The 21035-nt window shown below is 39.5% G+C and overlaps 2 protein-coding genes across 3 annotated transcripts in view; both read right to left on the bottom strand.

The window, feature by feature from the left end:
- Positions 1 to 1301: 1301 nt before the first annotated feature.
- Positions 1302 to 4270, bottom strand: TMCO2 (transmembrane and coiled-coil domains 2). The gene is made up of 2 exons (XM_059897323.1): positions 4037 to 4270; positions 1302 to 2042 (listed from the first exon to the last, which is right to left on the bottom strand). Exons 1-2 carry the CDS (start codon positions 4268 to 4270, stop codon positions 1728 to 1730), a joined length of 549 nt encoding a protein of 182 aa, XP_059753306.1. The 3' UTR covers positions 1302 to 1727.
- Positions 4271 to 10524: 6254 nt separating this feature from the next.
- The window catches only part of RLF (RLF zinc finger), a 74964-nt gene continuing 64453 nt past the window's right edge, over positions 10525 to 21035 (bottom strand). For both annotated transcript variants that reach the window (XM_059919761.1, XM_059919768.1), the window contains 2 exons: positions 20266 to 20407; positions 10525 to 15619 (listed from right to left, as the gene is read on the bottom strand). In XM_059919761.1, the coding sequence (XP_059775744.1) occupies positions 10970 to 15619; positions 20266 to 20407 (4792 nt within the window). In that variant the 3' untranslated portion in view covers positions 10525 to 10969. The remainder of the gene's footprint in view (positions 15620 to 20265; positions 20408 to 21035) is intronic.

The following is a 21035-nucleotide window of genomic DNA, read 5'->3' as shown; positions in this document are numbered from 1 at the left end:
GGCAGCGACAAGTCTTGCATTCTTCTTTCTTCTGCACAGTTTCAAAAGGGTGGGGTTGCTGACAGGATTAGCGTGTGTGAAGGGTCTCTGGTGGTCTCCTAATCTTGATGAGCTTCTCTGGTCCCTTTAATCTTGCCTCAGGTGGTTTCCTGGCTGCTCCTCCCTAGATTAGCAACTGTTCGAATCTGCCCTTTGGAACTCAGGGAAGGTCATGGAGGCTGGAATCTTGCCTACAAGAAATGAGGGACAAAACACCCTCCATGCCCGGGAACCCCACAGGGCTCTGTTCGGCATCACTTGGGAGACTGCTGTGTTGTCTCCTGTGGAACAAGGCAGCCCGTTTTCCTCCAGCATGGCAACAAATCACTGTTTATAAAGTATTTCATTTAGGTGTCAGATGGTTACAAACTGTTTCAATGACTGTAATCACGTTTACTGTGGCAAAATGCACACACTATAAGGCTTGTGGAATCTGAGACCCACTGAGACGACCGTCTACCACCATCTCCCCAGTACGCCATCTTTCTCATCAGGGGACACACTCACTGAGTGGAATGGCAGGTAGGTGCCTCCTTCCCTTCTTCCCTCCCTGCTAAGCTAGCATTCACATGAGGAGAATTCACCTAAGTTAAGATATGACCCTTGTTCTGTATTATCTTTTTTTTTTTTTTTTTTGGCTGCACGGCTTGCGGGATCTTAGTTCCCTGACCAGGGATTGAACCCACGACCTCGGCAGTGAAAGCGCGGGGTCCTAACCACTGGACCGCCAGGGAATTCCCTGTATTATTTTTATAATTCCTTGTTCTGAAATGACCTGTCCAACCAACCAAACTGAGTGCTCCAGAAGCACTCAGAATAGATTCCCAAGGATGATCACAATGCTTTCTTAGCACAGAGAATTAGTAAAAGAATTAGTAAAAGTTGGATAGGACTTCCCTGGTGGTGCAGTGGTTGAGAATCTGCCTGCCGATGCAGGGGACACGGGTTCGAGCCCTGGTCTGAGAAGATCCCACATGCCACGGAGCAACTAGGCCCGTGAGCCACAACTACTGAGCCTGCGCATCTGGAGCCTGTGCTCCGCAACAAGAGAGGCCGCGATAGTGAGAGGCCCGCGCACCGCGATGAAGAGTGGCCGCAACTAGAGAAAGCCCTCGCACAGAAATGAAGACCCAACACAGCCAAAAATAAATAAATAAATTAATTAATAGAATGTTTAAAAAGAAAAAGTTGGATAAAATCAAACAATCTCCTTTATGTCCAGCCCCACCCTTGCCCACCTCTGAATAATTAATGCAGGGAGACTCCAGGCCACATATTTACCTTTAGGCTAAAAACCAGCACAAGAGCCAGCCTCCCTCTCTATAGGACAGTCCACAGCATCACCCTTAACAGCACTTTCTTGCTGTTTTTATTATATCGAATCCAACCTCTTCAGCATGGAGCTCAAGGCCACATCCCTGACCACTCTCCCTTCTTTTCCCACTCCCATGATTCTTTCTATATGGCTGCTTAGGGTCTCCAGCCTGCCAAGTGGGCACCACAATCTCAGACATTTTTAACCACCATGATCCCCCACGTAACCCCACCACACACACAAGTGGGAGCTGGGCCCTGCTGAATAGAGAGCCAGTCCTGGCTGGGTAATTTCAATATAGTTCTCTCTCTTTATTGATACACCACTGCACACATGAGGGAAACAGTGCTTTTCTGGAAAACATTGGAGTCCATCACATTTCAGATGTGGATGTAAACCCTGATGTAAGCAAGGGACTCTGGCAGTCGGAGCAGCTGCAGTAGTGCTCAGAGGAGCAATCTCTCTTTGTGGCAGCTTTTTGGGAAATGATCATCCCTTCCAGGTTCTTCATTTTGTTTTCCACTGTCTGAAGTTTTTTCAGAATTTTCTCTTGCAGACCCAAAGATAAGAAGATATTACTGTCTTGAAATGGGAGACCATTCCCTTCTGGGTGGACCAGCAAAGCCTGAAAAAAATCTGAGCCTTTCTTGTAAAGTTTGTAGAGTGTGATTGCAAACAACAATATTTTCTAAAATAAAACAGAAGTTGAACGTTACTTGTTTATTCATGTGAAATGCCACAGTTTACTGTAGATGCAAAAACAAAAGACGACTCTAAAAGTAATAATAATCCCTCATTCCTATGCCAAGCCTTCTAACAAAACATCTTCACACCTATTTTGTCTTTTGATCTTTACCACAGAATGGAGTGGTAGGCAGGTCAGGGATTATTATAATTAATATAATTAATAAAGATTATAATAGTAGATACTGTTTGCTGAAAGTCCGCCTCATGCAAGGCTCTATGCTAGGAGTTTCCTTCCCTATGCAGGACCTACGTATGTAGAAAAAAACAGAGCTGGATAACCATTTAGATGCCTTCCAGTTTGGCCTCTGTCATTGTCCAAGGTCATATACTTGGAAATGGTAGAGCCAGGACTGGAATCCAGGAATTCTGATTTCCATGTATATTCTCTTAGGACACAGTGGTCTGAAACACTGGATTTCCTGGTCATAGAAAAAAAATTTTTTTAATGTGCTAGGACAGAGTCCTGGTAGGAAAAGAAAGAAAAATCATCTTTTTTCCTTATAATAACTAGCACTGCTTATTGAGTACTACTGTGTGCTAGGCTTTATACATACAAGATCTCCTTTAATCCTCACCAAAACCCTGAGGGAGGCACTGTTAGCAAGCCAATTTCACAGATAAGGAAAGTGGGGTTTACAGGCTAAGTGATTGCTCTCAGATCACACAGCAAGTGACAGAATGAAGAAGCCCCTGTAGTCTGACTCCAGAGCTTATTAATCACTCTGTTATACTACCTCTTTTTCTTGGCTGAGGTGTCTGGAGGGCTGCGAATTCATCTTTCTGATTGAATTAAACAATAACCAAACAAGAGCAGAACCCAGAAGTACAGATAAGAGTTTGGTGTTTTGCCTTCTATTCTTCTATATTCTAATTGAAATACATGTATATGAATATGTAGACACACAAATCCCTGTTGGGGATTTAGGTCATTTGGACTATATTAAATGAGATTTTTGGAGAAGAATTTAATTTAGAATCCTAAAAATTGGGTTCAAATCTCAGCTTTGCCAGCTTTTACAATCTATGTCACCTTGGGTCAGTGATAACCAAGTTCCCTCACCTACAAAGTGGAGATAATAACCCTGCCCTGCCTACCATGCAAGGTTTTGAGAGGTTAAGAGAATGCATGTGACTGATTTCTCAACAGTAGTGACATGAAAATAAGTGAATGCTACAAAATAATCCAGTAATAACTTATCTCAGCATTTATCAAGTAAACCAGTCACCCTTTAACACAGCCCTTTTTAAATCCCATCTCCTTAAATTTAGGCTGAACCTCAATGCACCTCAGTTTCCTTGTTCGTCATGTGAAAATAACCTCTATTTCATGGAATTGTTGCGATTCTCAAAGCATTTTAACTATATTGTCAATATAGCTATTATTGGTAATTAAACAGAGGTATGTAAAATCCTAAATGTTTTTCATGATCCCAAACAATTGTACTCCTATTCCCAAAAAGAGCCCCCGTATATTCATTGTGATGACTAAATAAATACACATGCTTCCTCATCAGTTACAGAGCAAAGGCACAGTAAGAACAGAAAGGCGAAACCCAAGATCCCACTTCTACTTGCAGTGCTATTCTATAAGAGGTACTCCACACGGTGTCTGGCACACGGTTAGACACTCAAAGATGAATACAAATATATGATCAAATAAATTTGGAGGTAAGGCTGCCTTCTCAGATTATGAACTTCTTTAATGTGTTTCACTATAAGACAAGCCAAAGATCATTGTGAGAAAGACCATTTTTATGCCAAAAACCTAACTGATGGAAGTTTTTAAGGATAACGTAGTTTCAACCAACTTCAGAGACAAAGGTTCACTTTGGTTTATCTGCATGGCCTTAAAACTGGGTGGCAGCCATATGGGAGAAAACTGACCAAATTTCAATGTAAAACTATTTAAATTTCTCTGTAACAAAAGAGTATAACCTGAATTGACTGAACACTTCGTTTCCATAAGGCATATACTCCTATTCCCAACAAAATCAAAAAGGAAATCCCCAGGATAACTTGCACAGCCGGAGCAAGATTATCTAGTAGCCCCAAATTTGTTTGCTGAGGCACACTAGTCTCTCCCAGAAAAGTTGCTTGTAGATAATTCCATATCGAGCTCAGAGAGAGATAATCTATTATGATGTCCCAGATAGAAGACAAAGGTGACATTTTAATATAACAGCAGCTCCAGGAACTGCGTATGCAGAGGCTTTAGGAACCTAGATACGAGTTAGGAAGAGTGGTCTGGGAGTCCAGTTCTGAAGCCATTGTGAGCCGTGCTTTGTGATATCACTGTTCTGAATCTCAGCTTGTTTCCCACTCACCCACTGAACCTTCTCACTCAAAATCAAGCAGACAGTGGCCTGAGTTTTCAGTTCAGTCACAGCACTCTCTCTAATCTTCGGCAAGTCCTAGCTCTAACACAGCACTGTCCAACAGAACTTTCTGCAATGATGGAAATGTTCTGTATTTGCTCTGTCCAACATGGAAGCCACTAGTCACTTGAAATGTGGACAGTGTGGCTGGGGAACTGAATTTTACATTTTATTAAATGTAAATTTAAGTAGCCACATGTGGCTAGTGGTTACCCTCTTAAACAGTGTATAGAACATTTCCAACAATCCATGGGATGGAGAGCAATTATTTTCACAATTCAACTGAGAAAACCGAGGTTAAGTGGAGATTAGAGGAGACAGGATCTAAAAAGGGCTTTCCTAAAGAGCGAATAGTTTACTTGGTAAATGTGGAGGGAGGTTATTACTGGATCATTTTGTAGCATTTCCTTTTTCATATGTCACTACTGCTTAGAAATCGTGATCTTTGGAAAAGCTTTTGACATATTTGAGCCTCATTTTGCTCATCTGTTTACATCTCCTTCATAAGATTTATATTAGGAACAAATGGTATAATTTCCTAAGCACTTTGTAAACAGTAGCATGCTGTACCATAACCTATATGCCATGTTATCAAATCCATTATTTACTGACTAGTACCTATCTACTCAACAAGGAGGTATGAAAGTATAAAATATAAGGTCTGTTCCCAAAAATCTTACATGAAAAAAGGTAGTTCACACACAAGCGTATAATATAAATTGTGAGATCAGTTACCAAGACAGCAAGAATCCAAAAGAGGGTTTGCACCAAGAGGAGGGGAGGGGCATGGTAAGTAAGGAGAGAAAGGGTCAGTTATGACAACTTCTAGAAAAATATTGTCTGACGCTATTCTGATTTGTTCATCTGGTTGACTGAAAGAAAGAAAATGAATAGGGAAGCCTGGTGGAGAAAGAATAACTGTTTTGTTCTTGCAGGAAGCAGAGGTATGGCAAGTTGCTTGAGATGTCAGGGACACATCCAGAAAGTGGAGTCTAGAATGTTGTTGGATATATAGTACCATGTCAGGGCGAAATGACCTACTGATTTAGGAGCGACTGCTAATGATGTTAAACCCATAGTCAGCTAGTGACTGACCACAACCAGAATCTTTTCTAGAAAGGAATACAAATTACTCAGATAAGACTTGGGGTTTTACTATATAACAAGTTAAACCTAGGTCAGAAACCATAAAGAATGATAACCAAAAACTTTTTGGAGAAAAATATGGTTGTGACAACTGAATCATTACCCAAGACTTCCTATACTAGATGAGATCCCCCTGTTACATGGCACCTTAGACTTTACTTTCAAAGCACTTAACACGATTAAGGTTATTTGTGCAATTTTGGGTTTAATGTATCTTCCCTGACTATTGTAAACTCAAGGAAGACAGGGACCATGTCCATTTTATTGACTACTGTATCCCTAGTGCTTGGTGCTTAGCAGGCATTCGAATATTTTTAAGTAAATACAAAGTCCCCTAGAAGAATTCCAAATATCTTTATAGCCTAAACTGTTCAATCATCAAGTGCCTATTACCGTATTTGTGTACTCATTTCTATAGAAGCTTTATAGAGTAGCTGTTAAGAGGATAGGCCTTTGGGAGTATAATGGATCTGGGTTCAAATTTTGGCTGTACTATTCACTAACTTTGTTACCTTGGGCAGGTTACTTAACTTGAGGCTCAATATCTTCATTGTTAAAGTGAGAGTAATTCCTACCTTGTAGGGCTACTATAATGAGAATTCGATAATTTGTGTAAAAGAGGGCAACTATTATTTATAGTGATGTTTATGACCAAATGCAAGGTATTGTGGATCTCAATAGTATAAAGTCCCTCAAAGAGAATCTAGTCTGAAAACCCATTTATTGTTTGACTCCCCTCTCGGACACCTGAACACCTCCAATGATGACTTTATCACCATGCAAGGTACCTCAGCCCACCTTTAGTGTCATCCATCCATCCATCCCTCAGTCACTTCCACATTGTGCCCTATTAGGACTTCTTGGCTTACACTGCAACTTATGCTTTATGCAGTGCCTACTTTCAAACCTTCACTAGGTTCTTCATTGTCTTTCAAACGAAATCCAAAATCTAGACCATGGTTATAGGCACTAAAATACCTGGCTCCTGCTGACCTATCCAATCTTCTCTCCTACCCCTTTCCCTTTTATTCTCTTAACTCTATAGCTCTACTAGATTTGTCAATGTCACTAACACACCAAGCTGTTGTACCACAAAGCCTTGGCACATAATTGGATTATCCTAACTCCTATTATTTCTTCAGGTTTAAACACTGCTTCCTTTAAGGAAGATTTTCCTGTCCTCTTTTTTGGTTCCCTCAGTCAGGGCATCTTTTGTAGCACTTTTATTTAACTAATTATTTGTAGTGTTTTGTTTAATGTCTGTCTTCCTGACTAGACTCTAATCTCCAGGATGCAGGAAACTTACCCTGTCATGTTCAACATTCTCCCCAGGAGCTGGCAGAAGGTGTGTGCTTAGTAAATATTTGGCTATAGCTTTCCTATGCCTCTTGTCTTCTCTTTTCCAGGCTAAACCTGCCAAATACAGGTTGACAGGTTTTTAAATCTCCTGACTATCCCAGTTACTTCCTCAGAGAGGTTCAGGCCTCCAAATGCAGGCCGTCACAGACTATATTTCTGCAAGTGTAGACAAGGCAGGCCTGCTAGCACAGTGGGCCACTCTTTGCAGACTCAGCTGTACATAATTGGAGGCTGTGTCCCGAATCTGGAGTATAAAGCCGCGAGGCCTCACAGTCGACCATGGGGGTGAAGAGGGGACCAAGCAACTTTTCTGACTTTCAGAAGTTTCTTTCCCAAAGAAAAACTGACTTTTTCATAGGTCACATGATATTCACAGAAACAATAGTTTCTCCTTTCCACCTCTTTCTCACATGAGTAACTGTCAACACTGGACGTATGACTGGAGTTGGATCTGCATGACCTGGCTTTTACCTATGCTTCAAACTTTATCTCCCACTACTCACTTTCACAAAAAATACAGCTTAATTACAGAACTGTGGTATTTTTGGTACTTTAAATACCACCTGCCACTTTCCACCCTTCTTCCTTCACATTAAGTTCCCCTCCCTGATATTTTTCCAGTCAGATGAGATTGGAAACTGGGCTCCACCTCTTCCTAGCTTTTATCAGCTAGGCAAGACACTTCATCCCTCTCTTAAGTTTTTATCTGTCAAATAAGAATACTAACAGTACTGACTTCATGCTGTTATGAAAATTCAACAAGATAATTTTATGTAAAGTGCTAAAAAAATAAAGTGTAATTATCCTGCATTCTCACAGCACTTCCCACTTCGTATTCTGGGCCACTGCTTCTAGAACTTTTCTGTGCCTATGAATCATCTGGAGATCTTACTGAAATGCAGATTTTGGACCAGGAGGTCTGGACTTGACATTCTACATTTTGCACAAGCTCCTAGGTGATGCCCATGCTGCTGACCCACGGCCACACTTGGATTAGAACGTGTAAGTTACCCCCGCTTTCACACTAAAGCTCCATGATGGCAGATCCTGTCACAAATCTGCTTTGTTAATCTCCCAAAACATCTGGAATTATCTTTAAATATTTGGCTAATGACTCTGTTCTCCAGTGACTGTCCTTCGCAGTGCAGGTCAAAAGTAGGTAACCTGGGACCGAGAGGATAGGTTAGGGATGAAATCCCTAGGAAGGCTAATCAAAACCTTTCTTCTCCATTACTCCCCACTCACTCTCTTTCACACATGTGCTCTTGAACATGGGGAAACACGGAAGCAAGAGAATTCTGGGTAAAATTCAAGAATCAAAGTGTCTGGCATTCTCGACTTCCACCTATCATTTTAGGAGGCACAAACTCAGTGCTTCCAGGTCTGTGTCAGGGGTTGGGGACAAACCCCAAAGAGACATCAAGTAAAAATGACAGTACTAAAAACTTCAAAAATAACCCTCTGATCTTCTATATTATCATATAATCACACATGCTGGTTTTTAACAGAACATTGTCTTCAATAAAGATCAAACGAAGCAAGCCACTACAACTGGAACAGAAAATGATCTTAGGGTCATCTTAAAGCAAACTTTCAATTGGGTTCTGAAAATTAGGGTTTGGTTCCACTGCAAATGGACTCACTTGTTCCTTTCAGGAGGTAGGAGTCAGAGGTGGTTGAAAGGATATAGTTGTCTATTTTATTTTGGCCGAACTGGGCGGCATGCAGGATCTTAGTTCCCTGACCAGGGATCGAAACTGCCCCCTGCAGTGGGAGTGCAGAGCCCTACCCACTGGACGACCAAGGAATTCCATTTTATTATTTATTTATTTATTTAAAAAATTTATTTTTGGCTGCGTTGAGTCTTCATTGCTGTGTGCAGGCTTTCTCTAGTTGCAGCGAGCCGAGGCTACTCTTTGTTGCGGTGCGCGGGCTTCTCATTGCAGTGGCTTCTCGTTGCAGAGCACGGGCTCCAGGTGTTCGGGCTTCAGTAGTTGTGGTGCATGGGCTCAGTAGTTGTGGCTCGCAGGTTCTAGGGCGCAGGCTCTGTAGTTGTGGCTCACTGGCTTAGTTGCTCCACGGCATGTGGGATCTTCCTGGACCAGGGCTCAAACCCGTGTCCCCTGCACTGACAGGCGGATTCTTAACCACTGCGCCACCAGGGAAGCCCTCCCCTTTATTTTTAAATTTTTACAATTTTTTTTTCGGCTGGATATAGTTGTCTTAAACAAATTAGCAGCTTTCTCTTGTTCTGATCTAAAAATCTCTAGTATTAGGAATTCTTTAAATGAGGCCACTGGTTATTTCTCATGCTCAGATCACAGATAAGGACCTTTCAAAATGATCACGTACACCTCCTCACTTCGTAAGTTAGGAAACTGAAGCCCACAGAAGAAATTAGCCAAAGATCCCAAAGGAGTCAGTAGTGACCTCAACCTCTAAGATGTTCCACTCTGTCACTTTTTCTTTCAACAGAATCTTGTTTGAGAATCCTGTTACCTACTAGGATCTGAGCCAAGAAATGACTTGGGCTTGGGGGGTGCTTTAGACTCTTAGGGTGAGGAGGTGGCAGAATGAAATCCCTGAAGAGCTGATAAAACAAGGTTTAAGGGTCAGAGAAAAGATCTTAAAATCTTAACCAGAGGCATAAGAGAGGGATATTAGGAGTATGAGTCGTTTCATTGCTAGCTAATGAAAGTGGCTGAAAACTTTAAAAGGAACAGAGAATAAAGCTTCTGTATTTATAAGAATACATTCCATCCTCTTCCCCCAAATCCATTTCTTCCTTTTGTAGTCCCACCTCAATTGGCTTTATCACTACTGAACCTTAAGTTTTCCTCAAAACGTTTCCTTCACCCTCCAACATCCAATAATCCTCTTGAATTTTTCAATTTCATCTACTCATCCCTCTACTGCAGTTGTCAGTACAGACTCTCACCAAGTTTGCCTCAATTACTTCAATAGTCTTAATATCTACTGTTTCCATTCTCAGCCCCTCAAATCACACTCATTTCAAGTGATCTATAGATTATTAATATGACTGTTTTGTTTAAAATTCTTCAAAGGCTCTCAGCTGCCTATGGACTCAAGTCCAAAGTCCTTAGTGTTCATGGTTTGGTTCCTGCCTATCTCTACAATAATCTCATCTGCTCCAGTGCTCCCCTTTTACTGCCAGCCTATCAAATTATTTGTAGTTGCCTGGAAACATGACTTTACATCTCTGAATTTGCTGTGCCCTTCACATTATGTTCGGCATACGCTCTCCTTTCTACCTGGACAACTCCTGGACATCCTCTTCTGGGAGCTATCTTGACTCCCAGAGCTAATTATTCTATCTCGGAATTTTCTTTCCACAAAAATTTTAAGACAATAGTCATTCAAAAAGAAGCTTGATCTGAATGGTTTGGTTAATAAGAAACAAAAAACTACTGGGGTAAAATATAAGTGCACATTCCAGAAAATATAAGTGCAATTCCAATTTATGTGTGGCATGAAAACTCATTATGACTAAACAAAAAATGGGTGAAAAATTGTAATTTATTGAAACTCAACTCAAAAAATATAAGATGCTGTAGTGTACAATATATTACACAGAGCACCCTCAGGTGCACATTCAAGTCAAGTAAGAACATATCCCTTTCCCTAGCCCTCCCACCCTGGGATCTTAGTATTTGTTCCATATACAATCATGCACACTTAATTTGAAAAAGGAAGCCCCAATATATTTTGATGTATTAATTAGCACCAAACAAGAATACAGTTCCATTTTTTTTTAATAAACAAACAAAAAAAAACCCAATCAATAAACCAACTGGAGAGCTAATGGACTCAGCCAATACTGCTGACATAGATATTATACATTCATGTAAATACACAGCCTATTCTACCCTAAACAATGGTGTGGCTGGTTCTCAGCCTTTGTTCGAGTTGGCAATTGTCCCCATGTTGCAGTGTTGGAGCCAGTCTGTTTCTAAAACAAAATTGCTATTTAGGAACTTCCTACACAAAGCTCATCTGTCTTTTTTGTTGGAAACAACTCTAAAATTGGTGTGGAAAACTTAGATCTTTCAAGGACAACCACTGGCCGAAGATAATGAAGCTGTTTTAAGGCAAGTTCTCCACAGTCTGTTAATGCTTTGTCCAATACAACCCTCAGGTTTTCCAAGGGAGGAACTGTTGTCGTCTCAGCTACTATTAAAGGTGGGATTGCAGTCAGGTTCTCATGAATTGCAGAGTCACTGGAAGAATGAGGTATGTCAACTTCAGGGTCATTGTCATTCACCATATTATTTGCCATAACACTCCCTGTTAAGTCATTACCGGGTTGTGAAGAATTACTTAATGGTAAGTGCTCTGAAGGCTCCCAATCATCAAAATCATCTTCTTTCTCTTCACTTTCCTGAATAAATTTCAGAAATGAAGATTCAAATCCCATAGGTTTGTAAGTCTTCAAATCAAATGACCTGGGATGTGGATGCTTCCTAAAATTCTCTTTTGGGACATGGGTTGAATTTTTTACAGTGTTTTCTTGCCCTGAACTTTGCTGCCCGGTTTCTGAGTCTTTGATCCTTGGTAAAGGCAGCTGGAAACTTGTGAAATAAGTCCCACTTTCAGTCCCATCAGGATTAGGAATGGAATTTTCTATTTTACAAGGAGGAGGCTGAACTGTATTACATTGTTCCAAAGAAGTGGTTTCTGGACTATGGTTACATTTCAAAGTTCCTCTGTAGAGCAGAGTATCTGCATCAAAAACTGGGTTGCTTTCTGTACATCCTTTCTGACCTCCATCCCTTTCACCTGGATAAAGGGAATCGGCGGTCTGGACAGGTATGCTACTGTCACCTGGGGAATGGCTGTGCTTTGTGAGCTCTGATTCACAGCTTCTATCTTCTTCTTTCTTTATACAGGGCTCTGCTTCAGAAGGGGGCTCCTCCTTAATTTTGGTACCGTACTTAACACAAACGACAAGATTTTCCATCTGTTGCTCTAAATAGGCACTACTCATCTGATGGGTACGTTTGTAATGCCTCACTATGCTGCTCTCCAACTTTACCACAGATAAGCATCCTTGAACCATGCAAGGGTACTGCGTGTGCTCAGAATGCTCCACACACATATGGAGGGCTTCAGCTCTTGTTTTAAAACTAATCGGAGCTTTCTTTTCTTTGATTAAGCCACATTTTTTAGCCTTAGCATTAAACGATCTCCTCGTAGTCTGATGTTCATGCCCCTGAGTGTGAGTTGTTTGACACACCTTTTCACTCCTTAGTAGCCTTTCATTTGCCACTTTCTGGCTTCTAAACAGATCATCATAATAGTCCTTATGTCGATAATACACATGTTGAGAATAATTACTGCGATGGGTGAAAATCTGGCCACAGCCATTAAGATCACAATGAATTTCATAATCTGAATGTATTTCTCCTTCAATATTATGCTGTTCCATCAAGTGGTGCTTCAACTTGCTGAATGTATAAAAAACAGCAGGGCACTGAGGCTGGTTACAGGAAAACCTGGCCACTGACTCAGCTTCAGAAAGCACTTTCGGCTCTTCAATGTGGTCTAGGTTATGAGAGTCACTACAGTGCTTAGCAAGAGCTTTGGAACACAGGAAACGTTTGTTACATTCCTTATATTTGCAAGCAAATATCTTTTTGCATTTGACAAGTTCCCTTTTGGTTCTCGCTTTGTCTTTCTCTAAACATAACTGTTCTTTGTTGTATTGATGTACAGTCCTGTAATGGCGAATCAAGCCTTTTAGATTAGTGAATGAGGAGTTGCAAGTTTTATGGATACAATGGAATGGTTTGTGGTATTTATTCAAAATATAGCAGAGATTTCCTTTGGCAACAGTTCTCCTGCTACCTCTCCCCTCTCTTCCTTCTCCTTCTTCTCTATGGCTACTTATTGGTGATGAAATATCAGATGTTTTACTTTCTGTTTCTTCGCAGGATGACTCCAAATCTGTTTCTGAACTGCATTCATCCTTTTTAGAATGACAGTGTGGCTTCTGAGAGTTACTGTTGGGATCACCTCCAAGTTCCATGGAACAATCACCTTTCAACCTGTCTACTGAGCATGGGCCTTCATGATCACATTTTTCATTATCTAACAGTTTTTGAGTTACTCTGTCGCTGCCAATTTGATGTTTGTTTTTATAATGAATCCTAAGGTGTGTTTTTCTCGTAAATGACCTTTGGCAGATATGACACTGGAACGGGGAATACCGATGTTGAAACATGGTTAGCTGAAGGACTTTTTCTTTTGAATAATTATGTTTTTTAAGATAATGCATTAACAAAGCCTCTCTGGTCACAAATTCATATTTGCATCCTTGAAGCTCACAGAAAAAAGGCTTGGCTGCCAGCTGTGCCAGGTACTGACTTGGCATATTTTCATCTTGATTCTGAAAATTAAGGTCTGAGATTGTAGGTGACACCGCTTGAAGAGACTTAGCACCACTGGATGGGTACCCCTGCAATGACCCTGAGAAAGATCCATGTGTTATTGAGTTTTTCAAGCTTAAATGCTTCAAGCGTAACAGAAGTTCCAACATGGTATCCTCTGTACACGGCCTTTTAGAAGCACAAATGGAGGCTTCTGAGGAATAACCCTGATGTTCTCGTTTACATTTAGTATGAATATTGTGATCTAGACCTTCATCTGGGGAGTCACTGTTTGTGTCTGAGCTAGGTTTAGGTTCTGTATCAAACTTTTCAGTTGTTGGATTATGTTCATTACCCAAACAGGGAAAGAGATCTTTTGTCTTTACCTTTTTGGGTTTGAAATGGTATGGATGAACCTTCCTTAGATGCTTCTGCATGCCTCTTGCGTTTTTGTACGTGGAACCACAGCCATCAAAACCACAGGTAAACTTAGTACCATCAAAACAAACTGCCACATTGGAACATTTTTCTTTTAAACCGGAGGGCACAAAGACTTTCTCGTGAGACAATAATATATCCTGCATGGTTTCAGAGTGATCCAGTGTGTCAATTAACTCTTCATTCATGGAAGCTGAAGAGCTATGACTTAATTGATCACTAGAATTACTGTCACTGTTTTCTTTCAGATTTTCTGCAGTTTCTATTTGAGAACTAGCTGATCCTGCACAGAAAAGAAGATCCTCTGGTAAATGTGATTTATCAGCTTGGTCAAGTAGATGGGGCTGATCAATACAATCTTGCTTTTCCCCTGCTGCAGGCTCAAGTTTCACTGATTTCTTCACAGCTCCATTTGAACTTTCAACATTATGCATTGAGAGGTGATTCTGGTATTCAATTTTGGAATAATAGAACTTTTTACAGCCAACAAAGTTGCATGTGTAAGATGCATCCCTAAAGTGTTGTGCTTCATGGTGGTAAAGCTGTCCCAAGTCACTGAAAACAATATTACAGCCATTTAATTCACATTTATAACGCAGATCATCATGTTTTTGTTTATGGTTAAGCAGTTCATTCACTGATCCAAACCTAGCATAGCAATCTATAGATACACACATATAAGGCTGAGGACCACAATGCACTTGTTCATGCTCTCGCAGGTGAAAAGCAGACATGAAATGTCGTCGACAGTAAGTACACTTCTCTCTTCTATTTTTCATATCTAAGTAGTGCTTGGCATTTTCATCGTTATTTTGGTGTTCAGCTTTAAGATGCACACTTAAGTATTTAAACTGCTTAAACACACGGGAACAGTCTGTGCCAGGACATGGGTACAAATCTCTGTCTTGCAGGTGGCAATCTTCTAATTTGCTGAATGTAACATATTCATGTGACTCTCCTTTGGCTTGTTCATTCAATGACTGACCTTGCTCCAGGGCTGCAGAAGGGCTCTTGGGACAAACTCCCTTTTGAGAGCCTTTCAACAGTAATTTCTTTCTAGAGCGGTCCCTTCTGCTTGGTGGCATTTTAACATGTTCCATCACATGAGGAACAAATATTTCTTTTCTCTTGAATTTTTTAATACAAACCGGACAGGTGTAAATTCCATCTTCCATATGCATCTTAGAATGATGAAGAATCCTGGCCTCTATACATTCCCGCTTACATAACAAACAGAAAAATTTATACTGAAGCCATCTCTGGTATCTTTCAGAAGAACCAATGGGTTTTTTGTCTCTTTTCTCCTTATGCTGATCTGTCAAATCTCTTCTTCTATATTGTTTATCTTCTTTACTTTCCTCGTAATCACTAAGAAATGACTCTAAAACATCTGTGTCATTAATAGACAGTTCATAGCCACTTAGGTCATCATCAGAATCTGAGGCTTCTTGTCCTAGAAGTTGGTGGCAGTGTCGTTTTAAAGTTTTCCAGTCCCAAAATTCAGGATCAAAAGGCCAGTGGGCTTTTAAAGCTAGTAAAAGCTCACATCGGAGAGAATTCGGAACTGGTGCATTTTCTTCATCAAATTTTTGATCTGGCTGGGAATACAGTTCTTCCAACATATTAAATCCATCCAAACTGGGTTCAATTAAGAATTCTGTAAGCTGACAGGCTCGTCTGACTTCTAAATCTTCTGGTAAAAGACAAGCAATTGTTTTACAAACTGATGCCTTCATTTCTTCATCCTCACTTGATCTGAGTTGAAGAGCTCTGACACACAGTAAAATCGACACCCCAAGACCAGCATCTTGTGCCTGTTAAGAAAAATAGGGAAGAAAAGGTTTTTTTTCCCAGTTTGGAAACATTACATAACTTTCACTGATAAGATACACACACACACACACACACACACACTTACTTCTTAAAACTTAAAGTTCTTAAATTTTATCTTAAATCTTTCTTCCTGCAAGTTACATTTAGATCCTCCTTCTTTCAACATGCAAAGGACTGGATTAGATGTTACAACCATGAACAACAACAATGTACATTTATAGAGTATCCAACTTTATAAGGCACTGCATATTAAAGCAGTCCTTAACCCTCAAGGAATTTATCTGTGTGCAAAATGTATAAAGGCACATAAATTCAAAGGAGCTCAGGATAAATAAGGTCACTCAAGGATTCAAAAAAGAATTGTCTCAAGCTGGGCAGGAAGGATAGGGCTTAAATAAATGGGTGCAAGAGGAAACACATGTATAAAAGTGAGTCTAAGATTGAATTCAATTTAAAAAACTCATATGTCATGAACAATTGAGTGTTTTCAAACCTCAAGGCTTAGAATAAATGATCCTTTCCATTTCCTCCTAAAAGAATTAATACTCTATAGTTACAGGTGTACTGAAATCTCAGTTTCCCATGGAAAAACAACAGAAAATTTCTCTATAGCAGCAGGTTCTCAGAAATCAGTCAAAAATCACAAAAAAGATCTGGTCGTATATGATAAAAGGCAAGTGCATTTAAGATGATTCTTTCATGTGAGAGGCTGAAAGGGTGCGTGAAAATAATATAAACCAAGAAAAGCAGGATCTTATGGCAGAGTGGCTTAAAATACGGTACTTAAGAGCACAGAATTTTGAGTATGACTTTGACTGACTTTGAACCCCAGCTTCACTACAGTGAGAAGTTTTTAACTCCTCTAAGCCTCAGTTTCCTCATCTGTACAATGATAATTATAGTGGCAGTACTGGATTTTCCTCCTAATGTTGTTATAAAAATGAAATAAGGTAACACAAAATGAGTATTACAATGTTGGCACATAGTAAATATTCAACAGAACCCCATGTAAAATATTTGAGGATAAATTCCACTGTTCAAACATCAATTCGCTAAGCAATTATTCTCGTTGGGCACCATTCTAAATGTTGAGAACACAAAGAAATAATTGCCATCAATTTACAGACTCCTTACTACATCCTAGGCACTATTCTAAATAAACTTTTTGCATACATCCTCCTCATTTTATAGATGAAGAAACCAAGGCTCAGAAAATTAGTTGCCCAATGTCACCAGCTAGTGAGCAGAGGAGCAAGAATTTAAACTTAAAGCATGTTTTCCCAGTGTCTGAGTCTTAACCACTTTACACTCTATACCAACTCCAAAGTTAATTGACTTGGCTATATCCCATGTGCCCCTGATACAATATGCCAAGGCACTTCTTCAGTTTCCTGGTTTAAAACTTATCAAATTATCCATATCTATCAGTTTCTTCAAAATTCAGCTTCACATTCCATATCCTAATTCTAATTTATTCATCACTCCTTTAACAAGTAACTTCTTGGTATATCTGTTCAGAATGTATAATGGTAGTTATTTTTTTTTTTTGAAAAGTGTTCTTAATGATTTCACAAAATTTTACCATTTCAACTAGATTAGGCTGTTTAAGAAAGAAAAGACATTCTTTGCTCTTTATCTCACAGTCTTCCAAGGGGGTTAAGTAACTTGTTGAGAACCTATGATTTTAAAACTTAACAGACTTTCTCCAAGTCCTCTGTGCTCTGACTTACAAATGATAACCTTACATCACATTATGCCATTTGTCAAGATACCCATGGTCTAGATCCTTAAAAGTCACGCATCTCTAATTTTCAGCTTCTTTATTACTAAAGAGAAGGGATTAAACTAAACAACGTCATGTTTTGCCAAACAGTACTACTTATGTGTTCCACCAAGAAGGGCCCTAAGGCCAAATAAACTGGCTTCAAGATTATCCCTCTTCCTATGCCTTCTACTTCAAATATAACCACATCCACATCCTTTCTTGTCATACTATTTTTAAAATCTTGAGAGAGACCCTAGATTCTCTAAAGTCATCCCTTCCAATATGACTTTCTCAAGTCACAGAATCAAAATTTAACAACTCTGAGCACTTTTAATTGATCATTTGGTTTAAGCTCTTTGTTTATAGAAAACTGAAGCCCAGAAAATAAGGAAGTTCTATTACAAGGCCCTCCTTCCACAAGAGACCCAACGCCCACAAAAGCTTTTCAGCATCATTAACCTTTTCCTTCCCAAGGGCTATGTGACTGGTTGCTAGTTGTGCTAATATCGTTTCACCTCTTCTTTTATAAAAACAGAACACCTGGTTTTATCTGGTTACAAAGTCACCTGGAATAATCAAATAATCAACTTATCTCCTAGCTCTCCCCTGCAGCCAGATGTGAGTGTGTGTGTGTGTGTGTTGCAAGGAGTGGGGGAAAAGGTGTGTTGTAGTGTGGTTTGCTCTCCACTCCACTTCTTGCTATCTGGAATGGAGACGTTATAGCTGGGATTGGAATATGAGATGGAAGCTAAGTGTTAACAGCAGATAAAAGGAACCTGGGTTTCTGATATGTGGAGCCATGAGAGCAACCCTGGCCTGTCTACCTGGGTTATCTACCTGTATAGGAGAGGGAGAAACTTCTATCTTCTTTACACCACTATCACTGTGGGATATCTACCATTCACAGTAGAATTAGATCCCAACTGATACAGGTTAGATCACCTCTCTTTTAAAAAGCTAGAGGTAAGTCTCTCAATTTGAAAAGAATTCCACACTCACTCCCCTTCCACCTACCAGTCCAGATCTTTCCTACCCTTCAGGACAAATATAAACAAGGATTACAGTGGAAAATGTCCTAGACTGAGATGAAAAAGAAATGGGTTCTGGTTATACAAATGGACAGCAAATTCCTTGGTCTGTGTCAGAAGCCCACCTTCCCTAATCCTCTAGCAGCTTTCCCATTTTTTGTGGTTCCTTGAGGTAAACAGAAATCTAAGATGACCCCCACTGACCTTCACTTTTGTATAATCTCCTTGCTTTGAGTATAAGCAGAACCTATAAATATCATTCCTATAATTACGTTACGTTACATGGCAAAAGGGACTTTGCAGATGTAATTAAAGCCTCAAATCCACTGATCTTAAGACAAGTGGATTACCTAGACCTGACCTAATCACTCAAGCCCTTTAAATCTAGATCTGGAAGTCAGAAGTAGAGGAGGTCAGATTTGAAGAATTCCTAGTGCCTTTGCTGGATTGAAAATGAAGGCATGGCATGAGGGTGGCTTCTAGGAGCTGAAAACAGACCATGGCTGACAGCCAGCAAGAAAATGAGGACTTCAGCCCTACAACTGAAAGGAACTGAATTCTGTCAACAATAAAAATGAGCTTAAAAGTGGATTTTCCACAGAGCCTCCAGATAAAAACTCAGCCTGGCCAACACCTCAATTTCAGCCTTGTGATACTGAGCAGTGAACCGTGCCACACTGTGCTGGACTTCTGCCCTACAAAACTGTGAGCTAATAAATGGGTGTTAACTGAAGTGCTAAGTTGTGGTAATCTGTTATGCAGCAACAGAAAACTCATACTTCCCTTAAAGATTGGAAAAAAAAAAGAACACAACTTTTTAAAGGCCAGTTGTACCACTAATTTTTTTTAAACAAGGCAAGTTTTGTAATTACTTGAACATGTTCTCTCTGAGATAGGAGACACAACTTCATTTGCAGTGATTAGAAATAATTATCACCTAGCTTATCTGACCATGAATTTGCTTCTGACAACTTTTACCTTTTCCTATCTTCACTGGAGAAGGCTAGATACACGTATTTCAAATAAAGTATAGGATATGGAAGGTTACATTAAAGGAGATGTGAGGTATCAAAGATACAACTGTGCCTTGACTTTAGTATAAACAATCCCTGGATGTTGTCAAAGATGTAACCCATAAAACATACACATAAACCATTACATATATGGGTATATAGAGACCTCAGTCATGAGTAGGTATTAAAAACAAAACAGAAACAGAACATAGCATAAGAATCATCTCAAATCTCCAGACTGGCAGTCTTAGCATACATTTATGGGACTGAACTAAAAAAACAAGGCACTTCATTTCATTTTAGGAAATATTTATTTCTTTAAGAAAAACAAAAAACGAAAAAAACCTAACTTGTTTCCTAATTTGCACAGAAGTTTATAATTTGTGTACAGTCGATTCTGGAACTGTTCTGTTACTCCAAAACCTAGAGAATCTATCACTCTATCCTCAAGGAGCTGAAAAATACAATTTTACTTTCTTTATTTATAATTATTATGTTAATTTGCAAACAAACATGCCTGTATAAAATATAGAACGCTGTTCTAGGAAAAGCAGATATAGGGTGGTTGAGGTGACAACCAAGAAACATAATCTTTCCTTCCTCCAGTGGTCTGTCAAGTCAATCACTATTTCCCATGAAAAAAAATTGTAGATTCCTAGGAAGTAAGTCTGTAGAAACAGCTAGATATGTCCCATTCCATAACCTTATTAAACCCCATTATTTCTCATTTTCCCTTATTTAAAAGGAGTTGCCTGAGAAGTTATCTCCCCACTCATTTCTTCCCTCCACAACAATCAGCATAAAAAGCATAAATTACTCACTTCAGTTTGTATAACTCTAATCAGGCAAAATAAATGCTGCTGTGTTTTAGCTATGACACCAAACTGACGACAGCGCTCCAAAAAAGTGTCTATAGAAGGATCGATTCTTCTTTGCAGTTTACTCCAAAAGAGGGTCAATTCCCTATAAAAAGAAAGATTACGGTAAAACATTTAAAGCAACTGGTATTTGCTACCCCAATTTTTGGTTTGTGAAAAAAAGGTGACAGTAAATAAAAACTAGAAGAAAAAAAATGTCTATATTCTGCTTCCTCTCAAACTAGTAAAATTATTAAGAAGAATCCTCCTTGAAAATTCCCCCACTTCTTTCTTCTTTGTACCTGGGAAAAATAAAAACAAAAGACTACTTCCTTTATGCTGACACTTTCAAAGACTTACTTAGATCCCATCTTGTTCCAAAAGGTTTTACCCCTTACATTGGTAATTATACTGACTGAATTAAGCCCTGTCCTAGTGGGCAAGGATCATCAGACATCAATATGCTGCCAACAAAGTGTATACAACTATGAAATATTCTAATGGTATGGTACTTCACCACGTTACCCTCATGGGCCCTTTCCATCTCTAAAATGTCATGATGCTACTTAGGCCTGTATCTTGGAACGATAATATCTTAAATATTACTAATAAAATTATTAAAATGGCACTCTTGGAAATGGCTAAAATATAAGAATCCCACAAATATTCATTATGAAAACAAAGAAAAGCTTGAAAAGAATAAGTTAGATAAAAGTACTGAATGGGCTAAGAGA

This window comes from Balaenoptera ricei, chromosome 1 (assembly GCF_028023285.1).
Source record: "Balaenoptera ricei isolate mBalRic1 chromosome 1, mBalRic1.hap2, whole genome shotgun sequence".
Lineage (NCBI taxonomy): Eukaryota > Metazoa > Chordata > Mammalia > Artiodactyla > Balaenopteridae > Balaenoptera > Balaenoptera ricei.
The sequence above is the reverse complement of the archived record's forward strand: the minus strand, read 5'-3'. Positions and strand labels throughout refer to the sequence as shown.

Bases quoted from the DNA above. Each gene is read 5' to 3' on its own strand.
- TMCO2 (XM_059897323.1), bottom strand. From the start codon at position 4,270: ATGTCACCTTTGTCTTCTATCTGGGACATCATAATAGATTATCTCTCT. The intron at 2,043-4,036 runs GTTATACTCTTT...GTTTTATTTTAG, and splicing joins GAAGTGTTCAGTCAATTCAG to AAAATATTGTTGTTTGCAAT.